General features: G+C 38.4%; 1 protein-coding gene across 1 annotated transcript; it reads right to left on the bottom strand.

Moving 5' to 3' along the window:
- Window positions 1-1,091: 1,091 nt before the first annotated feature.
- Window positions 1,092-9,873, bottom strand: LOC109976348 (ras-related protein ORAB-1). The gene is made up of 6 exons (XM_020626489.3): window positions 9,459-9,873; window positions 5,284-5,356; window positions 4,877-4,972; window positions 4,624-4,719; window positions 3,413-3,544; window positions 1,092-2,339 (listed from the first exon to the last, which is right to left on the bottom strand). The coding sequence occupies exons 1-6, from the start codon at window positions 9,470-9,472 to the stop codon at window positions 2,139-2,141; spliced, it is 612 nt and encodes a 203-aa protein (XP_020482145.1). The 5' UTR covers window positions 9,473-9,873; the 3' UTR covers window positions 1,092-2,138.
- Window positions 9,874-11,006: the final 1,133 nt, after the last annotated feature.

The following is an 11,006-nucleotide window of genomic DNA, read 5'->3' as shown; positions in this document are numbered from 1 at the left end:
TTATTTCCCATAATTGTTATTGTCTCATATTTACAGAAATTCCTCCTGAATTCTACCCATCTTGTCTATTCATTTCATCATATTTCTCTTCTTCATGCATTTCTACAGTCTTTGTCCTCCTCCTTTGCCTCCTCTGTCTTCATTCAATTCTATCTTTCTTTCTGCCATATTAACCTTTTTTTTTTTATCTCACTCGTTCTTGGTTACTAGTGTTTATCTGTGTTTTATGTGCCTGTCAGACCTGATGACTTCCGTTTCCCATTTTGACACATCCACTCAGGACGGATGCTGTGCGACATGTTTGCTGCTGCAATGTGCACAGCAACACGCAAAGCCCCAGAAGCATTAGCATCCCAGCATCAAGTGCTTTACCATGGTTCAGACACTTTACAATTGGCTGTGAATACCGAACACTCAGATGTAAAAAGGTCTCTTTTAGCTGAGTTTTGTCCCCTCTGCTCTGCTCTGCCATGGCATGTCTACCTCTAATGCAATGCTTTCCCTTGGGAATAAAAAGGGAGTCTATTCTATTCATTTATCAGATCATTTGGATGTGTTTTAATGACATAGTGCTATTACATATACTACTGCCTCAAAATATGTGAAGCAGTTCATTTTAATCTTGGTGGTACATACTCTTTTTAATTGTACTTCCCATTTTTGCTATGTAACAATTCTAAATGTAAGACAATATATTGCCATTACAGGTTTCACTTCCATCAGTCATTGTTGCACAACGGATGAGAATTGCTGATTTTAAAGGCATAAGGGAAGTCTGATTGAATGGGGGTCAGCATATTTTCTTTGGTGACGTGTTCCATGCATCATTTAAGACATGTTTCAGAAGATTTCCGGCTCAGATGAGCGCTACATGATTCTCTCGTTAAAGGAATGTCAACTGATTCATGCTGTTTTCAGCAAATGTGTTCAATGAAACTGTGCCACAATCTAACAGTTTGGGAGAATGGTTTTCTAGTTTATGAGTTTGTCCATGTACATAAATACAAGGCCATTGTTTGTACCCCAACCTTCATTAAGCTATACAATAGAGCACTGTTCTAACATTCTTATCCAAACAGCACACAATGGTGTATGAGTTCCTTTCAAACTGGATTCAGTTGCCTTTATTAAGAAAACAAGAGAACATTGTATTTTTATATATGCAGTTCTGTACTGAGATTACACAGCAATTTGCAAACAGACCCTAGTTAACTGGCAGTAGATTTGCCAAATTAATCTAGAATAAATAATTCCAACAGATTTTCTACACATCTAATTAAGAATCGCAGACAGGGTCCTCTCATTTCATACAGTCTGGTAGTACAATATTTATTTTCAGTTGAAGTGTTACATGTTGAGCAACAAACTTACAGTTGTCTTCAGCCACAAATTTAATGCAAAGATAAGAGTCAAGACTATCCCGATGATGTACTGAACACTAACAAACTGGCAAATCAGATGAGACATAATATATACATAATGTCTATGTACATATACAGTTGCACTTGACTTTAGATGCTGGACTGTGATACACTGCTGTGCACAAGTTGGAGAGGAAATAAAAAAAAAAACATCTTCAAATTGGGCAGACCGACAGACAAATGCTGATACAAACAGCAAAATAATCACTGAGGAAAAGAACCACAGAAAAGGCCCATACAAACAGAAACCTTAATGAAACAGATTCATTTACCAACCCCACAGTAGGAATGCAGAGAAACACACACGTTCTCTCACACACACACAGAGAAACACACATTCTCACACACACACAGAGTTCTCATTGACCTGTATTCAGAGGGCCAAATAAAAGAGTTGTCTCTGAGAGGTCTGAGATTAGGGTTGATGGGGTGTCAGGGTTTGGGATGATCGCCTATGTGTAGAATTTATCATTAATAACAGGACTGTATGACAAGAAGGATGCTTTATTTGTTTTTGGTAGTGCGGCTATATTATGTACAGTACAAATACAGGCAACTTCATCTTGTTGTCACATAGACATGTTGTGTCATGTCTTCCCTGTCCTGTTCGGTTGTGATGGGGCTTTGCTTGGACACAGTGGAGTTTGAAGGGGATAGCGGCCAGGCAGATAGGCCGGCAGACGGTTACGGGGGGGTTGAGTTGAAGTGGTTTCTTTCTCAGCAGCATCCTCCTGATGAAGGCTTGACAGTGGTGCCAGGGGTCAACTTCACATTGGACTTCTCCCCTCCTCCGGCTGTGGCCCCAGGGCCCATCCTCTTCTTGATTTCAGCAGCCATGGTCATAAAGGCCTGCTCTACATTGGTAGCATTCTTAGCGCTGGTTTCCAAAAAGGGGATGCCAAGAGAATCTGCAAACTCCTATACACAATGAAGACAGGGAGAGGAAATGAGTACAGAAATCTGTTTTTACAGTTGAAAGGTTCGTTACTTTTTCTATTGTTTCAGATCAAAACAATATATAAGGATTTTTTTCCTTAAAGAGAATAATACGACAAAATAATACATCAGTTAATACCACATTACAGTGAGAGCATATTGATCATGAGAAAGAGATGTAATCGTTTTCATATTGGCAACGGTAGCTTTAGTCAACATGATATAAGACAAAATGAAGTAGCCCTTGCATAAGCGCTTTATCTAGCATAGTATATCTATGTGTTACATTCAATATTGTACACTGACCCTAATACCTTATAAAAGCTTTTCATTATTTGAACTTAAAGGGCGGTGTCTGTGTGCAAGGTTGGAGCAGGCAGGGCGGAATAGAGCTGTGAATGTATGCATGCCTTATGTTGTGTGTATGTGAAGTCTCCGCTGTGTGTTAACATGCGTCTCTCACTTCTTACAACGTAATACAAACTCCATACACTGGGACATCAATATTACACCTTTGCAGATTCAATAAGTGATGGCTGAACTTTGTTCTGTTGTAGAATTGCAATGTGTAAATGCCTAGTGTGTCTGTATTTTAGCACCAGCAGCTGTGATGATTGTAACAGCAGAATTAGTGCTCAAGCATGCAAAGAATATGTTTTAAAAAACTATACAGGGGTCAGTTGGATCTATGCTATTCATCTTTGCTACAGAGCAGTGATAAAGTAGGCAGTATCTTGCTTTGGGCTATAATAAGGCTTCCCTGAGTAGTCCAACTCTACAAACACACTTTAAGCTAACCAGCTTTGCATTTTTTCTTTCTCCGTGTGACCCTTCTATGTCCATCTGAGATACAAAGTCTTTCAATAATTCACTCCTCTCTACTACTGCAGTCAAACATATGCAGAGACACAAACTCAGTCTCTGCAAGCAGAAAGGATACAGCACAAAGAGAGGGAAAGAAAAGAGAATCAGAATAAACAAAGCTTTAAGCATAAAAGCAGAGAGTTCAGATGCACCTGCTTCTGATTTTGGAAATAAATACCCAGGTGTTTTACCTTTGCTGTTGTGTAATCCACCACCTTCTTTGTTGTCAGGTCACACTTGTTTCCAACCAATAGCTTGTTGACATTTTCACTGGCATAGCGGTCAATTTCTTGTAGCCACTGTTTGACATTGTTGAAGGACTCCTGGGAAAGAAAACAGATAAGCATTAGCACCAAAGTAAATCTGCTACAAAGCATCGGCAGCTTTCACAGAGACAATGAAAAGACATTTTCAATGCAACGTTAAGATAGTTTGAAACCAGAACAAAGCTTTTATACAGAGTAATGTCTAGACCTGCTCTTTTAGTGATGTGGGTAAAAATAACAACATTTGCGCGATACAAATAGAGATTGATTGATCTGCTTTTTGACAGGGAGTATGTTTGAACCATTGAAAGAACATACCACAATATAAAAAAGAAAATCAGTAAATGTTGCTCAATGATTCTACAGTTTTTAAACTCTGAGGGTTCCACACAGGTTATGGACCCGTTCAAAGGTAACGGATACAGGAAGATAGAATTTTTTTTTACTAGTTCAAATGTTCTGGATTTTAATCTTGCTGGCTTACTTTCTCACTTTCTATTTGAACTGAGAGGGCAGTGTGGCTACAGGGATTTTAACTTCTAGAAAATGTATCACACAAGCGATCCTACATCTCACATGTTAGTTCCCTGGTAGTCTTTACAAGCAGAATTTTTTTTTTCCCATTATGATCATGTTAATACGACCACATGCTCTAAATGAGATTTTAATTCAGGTACGCCTAACTTTTAGACCTGGGCAAAGTTAACTAAATGTCATTTTGTAAAAACAGAACTATCACAGCACACCTCCCTTGGTTCCACTACCCCTTCTGCATTTTAATTAAAACAGAACTATTTTCAGATATGTAAGGACTGCTTAGTGAAGTTATGGCATCTGCAAACAAAGGCAAGCAAAGATATTAAGATGTGACTGAAAGCAGTAAGTAAACTTGAAAAAAAATCCAAAATTGTCATTTAACAGGGTTCCAGACATACAGTACCTCACTAAAATGAGCAATTGTTAAGTTTCATTCATTTAATTTTCAGCTTCTGATTCGCCATAGTAGATAGATATGGAAAGTTACACGTTTAAAACAAATTAAAATGTCTTCCTGAGATAAAATAAAAACAAACAAACAATTTCCTAGTTTATAAACCATACGTTTTAATAGGTTTGAAATGTTTGGTGATACTTGCCTGGTCTGTGACATCGTACACTACAATGATACCATGAGCACCTCTGTAGTAGCTGGATGTGATTGTACGAAACCTTTCCTGACCTGCTGTATCCCACTGTCAAAGGAAAAAGATAGTTGTTAGTTTGACTTACTTTTTTGTGCTCCCTTATAGAAAAATACTTTGTTAGCACATTAACACGCTTCCTTCTTCATAAGTTCACCACATGAATCCATGATAAGGACAACTTACAGTGAAACAGTAGGTTACTTACGATCTGAAGTTTAATGGTCTTTCCATCTAGTTCTATGGTTCGTATTTTGAAGTCCACACCAATAGTGCTAATGTAACTTTCTGTGTATGTGTCATCCTACAGAGAGATAGAGAGGAAAAGTTAGATTTCAAACACTCTGGTTATTTCCTGCTTCAATCAATCAGTTCCAACAGTCAATACTAACACTATAGGGGGTTTCTATGGTGTTTTTACTCTGGTTTGTACAGTCAACAAACTTGAGGATGTGAAAATAAATGAATTGGTTAACTGCTAGAATTGTGACTGATACTGCTGCCTGACTCAAACCATCTTTTAACAGTCAGTATACAATCACAAGATGAAGACTGCAACTGACTCCTGCTACTTGGGGGAAATGTTAGTGAATGCACTTTTTTTTGGATACTTACTGCAAATCGGAGCAGAAGGCAAGACTTTCCAACACCAGAGTCACCAATCAGGAGCAGCTTGAATAAATAGTCACTGTGAGGGAAGACAAAAAGATAGTTAGAGGGTATAATAAATTGTTAACAAACTCAGAAAGTTATAGATTACCCATTAAACTAAATAAACGGCTACCACAGCAAAAGGCCAACAGAGAAGTGAGGATTATGATTTCCTAATACTCATCATAGCAGTGATCGGCCTTAGACTTCTGATGTATTCTTTGAATTCATTCCAGTTTCAGTTAAATGCAAATACGTTCCTCAGAATCCGTGTGTAATACCAGTTTCCATAGTGGCTGAAAGTCTGTCATTTATCAGTAAAGGAAACGGTGAGGACAATGAACTCTGCTGAGCTAAGGAGCTTTTACAGAAGGAAGTTTAGAACGTCAGCAGATCATGTGACTGGACATATGAAGCTAGCTGAAATGACCAGTTAAAAACTAAGTAAAGAAATACATTTTCTTAGCCAGAGGTTTTACCTCTCCACCCCAGAAATCATTTTAATGTCAACTGTTCTCATTTTAAGCTGGTAATTTTATAACAACAACCTAGTTCCACTTTTATTTCCTGGGCTTAAGTTTCTTCCGCTACAGAAGTCCCTGCTCCAAAACTGCTGCTTTCCAATGACCCAGACAGAGCATAATCAGAGTGGAATGAGCAGCTCTCAAAAACCATCACACTTATGTACAGCTTGTATTCAAACATCAGGGAAACACAAGCAACTACTATATTGCAAGGGTATAGGGTATGGGATCGATGATCATTTGTTTTGTGTCACTGCAATTTAAATAAAAAATGAGTAAGCAATTGTCTGACTAGTCTTTCAAAAAAGGGGCCTCTTTATCACTTCTGAATATTTAGATAGATTGGATCTATGTGTCATGTGGGTTCTTATTAACACATGCTCAGTTCTGATTCTCAAAGAAATGTGTTGAGGCAGGCATATAAAAATGCAAAAGGTAGGGCACTACATATAATCCAGCCATATGACCCAACTTAACACTGTCTTACTAAAAAGCCAATCTGGACAGCCTGCAGCTAGCATACAAGTCTAAACTCCATCCTGCTCCACTCATAATTACACCTATAAAAATAAGCAACATAGGGATTCTCCTTCACTTCACACACTTGCAGCAATATCTGTTTGTGCAGCTAAATAAACTCGAAACATCCAGCTTTGCATGTCCAATATTTAGTTTGTCAAGATCTGCTGCTGTTCAGCCTTGTTCTGTTCCATTGTCCTCGACTGATCCTCTGCAGCACCATACTTTAAGAAGCCTAAGTAGAGATCCAGTGTCCTGGCAAAATAACAAATACTGCACTTTTCTCCCCAATTTCAAGGACTTCTTCTGGATGGTATGATTCATTGATGTGAAACCCCAAGAAGAATGGATACAGACTTATTGGCAAGCGTGTGTCCTGGTAGAGGGCTCTAGATCAAGTCTTGTCCACTAGAACTACAGATGCTGTATAATATTTCAGTTGGTGTTTTTCACCCTATAGCATGGTATCAACCAACCACTGACCTCAAATATTTATACTCCATAAACAAACTGACCCTGCATTTAAAAAAACACAGACTAAGTAGTCTCATGTGTAAAATCAAGTGACTACCACTCTTAAAGAATACAATTTCTTCCTACATAATTGTAGTAACAAGAAGGTTAAGTATTCTCAGTTTGACAGTGAAACCAGATAACACGTGATCATTTCATGGCATTAATTCCCTCCATGTTATACTTTATATTTACAAACTGGTTAGTCTTCCCATGGCAACACAAAAAAGATCACATTACATCAACACAGTGTTATCAGTTTACAGCTTGTCTGGCATTTGTATCATATTGGCACTTGGTATTGACCGTGTTGCAAATTCTTGGATCAGAATTGGTATGAAAATGGCATCAGAACATCTTGTACCTACTTAAAAAGGCATGGGCCAAACTCAGGCTTAGGACAATGTAGTTAGCTGAGGTGGGCCATGTCATTCTTCACTAGAGGGTGATTACTGAGTAAGCTAATCTGTCACAAACAGCAGTAACCAAATATAGTCAGCTGACAAAACAAACAACAATGTTGGCCTTTCAAGCAAAAGCCATGGTAGCTATCCTAGTTGAATAATAAAGAAATGTTTAAAATGGCAGCAGATACTATTATCTGCAGGCTGGGATAGCTGTCAGATATTGTGCAGACCGGATCCAGTCTTTCACACTTTTATCATCAGTGGAGTTTATATCCTTCACTGGCTCTCCCTCCCCATCAGCCTCCTCTTCTCACTCCTGATTTTGCTTTTTGAAATAAACTTTCTGACAGCTTCCTTTTTGGAACAAAATTGAACAGTATTTGGTAGTTTTTGAAGATTCCTGTAAGAAATAGGGCAACTGGCAAAAAAAACAGTAAGATATGCAGTTTGGTCTCAATCTGGGGCCTAGTTGTAACTATTACATTCCAGTAAAGCTACACCAATAGTGTGATATCACATTCAGTAGTAACTTAAAATGTACATCAAAGGAACATTTAACAGTCAACCTTCTGATATTACATCTCGAGCATCAGTAGAATGACAGCAGTATTGTACAACTGAATCCTCCAACATCATCCGAGCCAGGAAGTCTAGCTATTATCCTGCTTTCTTGGACAACCTCAGTTCCTCTCCATCTCATTGTAAAACATTCCAGTCATTCTCTGCTCATTCACTCTGTCACTGTGAAACAATGGCCTACCTTTTACAAGGCCGACCAATCAATGCTCAATAGATATCTGACAACGGTACCATGTTCACCAAAAACAAAAATATAAAAAGTTGGAATCGAAACATGGAAAATAGTCAAGAGTTTAGCCCTACACATGAAACTCTGAGCTCAAACCTGCAAATCCAATTACCATCAGCCCCCTTATTGTTGTCTCCTCACCATGGTATCAACTACAGCAGAAAAGAAATCCATTGATGAAAGTCAGACGGTGCAAATCTAGAAATTCCAGCTAGCCCACAATTGCTTGTTGCATTTCAACTGAGCCTAGAGGTTTGGATAAGTACACAGGATTACACCCTAACCCTACTACACCATGATATGAAGTGAAGACGCCTCTCTTCTCTTTTGCAACATACCCTTATTGAGTAAGTGAACCTTGGTCATTACCAAGGTGTATCAGGTCCATACAAAAGATGTGAGTAATGAATAAAAGATGAAGTAGTGCTCAGAGGGGTATGGGTGTGTATCAAATATTGACAAGATCAACATGATTAAGAAATACAATAATTGGTTTTCAACAGAGCGCACCATTGGGAACATTTAAGAATGAAATAGTGAAGACAGGGAAAGAGCTTAGGTGATGGATTGCTCAACGCTACTGTGGTGAAATGGAGGGTTTGTCCTATGGCATGTGACCTACACATGACTAAGAGGCAGTCTCACCACTACGAAACCATATGACTGAAAACTGAGTCATGCTAACAACACCAGGTAAAGAGTCAAACTAACTACCTGGACGTAAACAACGGATGGTTGATCCAACCCTACGTGTCACCATTTTAATAGAGACCGGTTTATATAGTGTTAAGACTTTCCCATCAGGATCAGAATCAAGCACATTTACACATACAAGGAGTGTGACTTGGGTGTGTTGGTGTTAAACAATTAACAGGGAAATAAAGCAGAAGACACTGAGGGACCAAAGTAAAACCACAGACAAGCTGTTATGCGTCTTCAAAAAACAATGATGGGAACACATGTCCTCCAATTTAACAATCCAAACACTGTTAGATAATTATTTTTGAATCCATTTCTTATTGCGTCGTTGAGTAAAATAACCCAACAAAGGAAAGGCTCACATTACACCTTTGTCATTATTTACATGTTTAAACGCAGCTTCAGTCCCTTCACCTTAAAGCTGCTGCTCAAACAGCTGGCAGTGTTCACACGATCATGATGTGTGCTAAATGTTGTTTCTCTCAGTCGGCTTTTGAGTGTGTATCCAGTGATTTTCATAAAAACATCCACAGGATAAGTGAGGAAGGTGGACATGAAGGCTAATGTCAGCTGATGTTAGCCGCTAACTTAGCTCAAGTGCTAACATTAAGTTGTTAACTCCTTGTCGCTAAGCACAGCCAGCGCATTGCTCACAAAGATAATACTTACTATTCGGGATTCATTGTCGACTCGTTATATAGTGTCTCCTCTGTCGTCAAACGTAGATCGACCGTGCTGTTTAGATAAGAAAGATGAAGCGGTGTCTAGCTCACACTGCTCCCAGAAGTACGGCCGGCTAGTTGTTTCTCCGTAAAAAAATCCAAAATGGCTGCAAGTCCAACCAGGAAGCAGCTAACATTAGCCAGCTGGTTAGCAGAGTTGGGAATAACACACAGTATGTGCCTTGGTGTTTACGAATGCCTTTGCTTTCTAAATGATACAAGCAAGCTGTTACCGTAGCCCTAAACCTTAAGCGGGGAAGAAAAACACAGGCGGTGTTGGTGAATCGTCGGGCTAACCGGAACCTTTCTCTCCCGTGTGTTGAGTGTGTGTGTCGTTACCGCAGCAGCAGACTGTCAAGCCAAGGAAGGATTACGTCATTTAGTGAAACGTGGCAAAAAGGAGTCAGGTAGTGCCCCGTGTCACACCATGCATAATACATGAGTTCCGGACACACCCTTCAGCACACATCTTTAACAACATGATGTACAACATGTTTAACTGTGGGGCTTGTTTTTACAGTGATTTAAGTGTAATTCCCGTCCCATCTTACATCCACACATGCCCTTTGGCTTTGAAGTGTATCTATCTATCTATCTTTTTTTTTTACCGATAGCCCCTAACATTATCTATTAGTGTAAACAGCCTATATGTTGATACATTAAATAATTACAAAATTATAATTAACATGTTTCAATACAACGAAAAAGGTATAAAATACTATTTATCCAGAGACTTCTGTCCCGAGTTCAATTTTCACGAAGACCTGAAGTCATGACTCAAAGTTTCGTATTCATTGTTATGAACAGGACGATTGGTAGATCATGTCAGCACCTGTACACACCAGGTTCAATTACATGAGTCACTTGATAAAGGCCTATTGCATTTATTTTCCACATATTTATGGCCCCACTGACCTTTAATCTTTTTAAATTCTGAAATACGAGGAATAATAATCATGTGTTGCAGCCAGTCAATCAAATAATATTAATATGTCATTCGTTATTTTGTTCTTCGTTAGTAATCACTATATTTTAGTATTGGTCCATAAAGTAGCCCAATTTTGAGAAACTCAATGCATGCACACAGAAATATAATCACATATGGAGAAATGTATAATACTTTAAATTTGAATAAAAAATGGTTAAAACATGATTAAATTAAACAACAATTACATTTTAAATCATGTTTTTTTTACATTGATTTCTTAGTTGTCCAGTTTAACATACTTAATAAAAATAAACAGCAACAACATTTTTGTTTGTTTGTGTATGTGTTTACAATAAGTCAATTTTTGGTTGACAATATATAATTCTACAATGAGGACACTGTTTGCAGACCCTATCCTTTTCTATTTCTCAGTGAGCCAGATTCCCACTTTCCCCAATCAGATAATAAACCAGAAGTACTAGTATAGGTGTAGCAGTGAAACAGATAAGTCAGCTTGGTATAGCCTGGAGATATAGTCTCCTCATCCTGACAGTACACAATGCTCTG

This window comes from Labrus bergylta, chromosome 10, assembly GCF_963930695.1.
Source record: "Labrus bergylta chromosome 10, fLabBer1.1, whole genome shotgun sequence".
NCBI lineage: Eukaryota > Metazoa > Chordata > Actinopteri > Labriformes > Labridae > Labrus > Labrus bergylta.
This window is presented reverse-complemented; position numbering and strand designations above follow the sequence as displayed.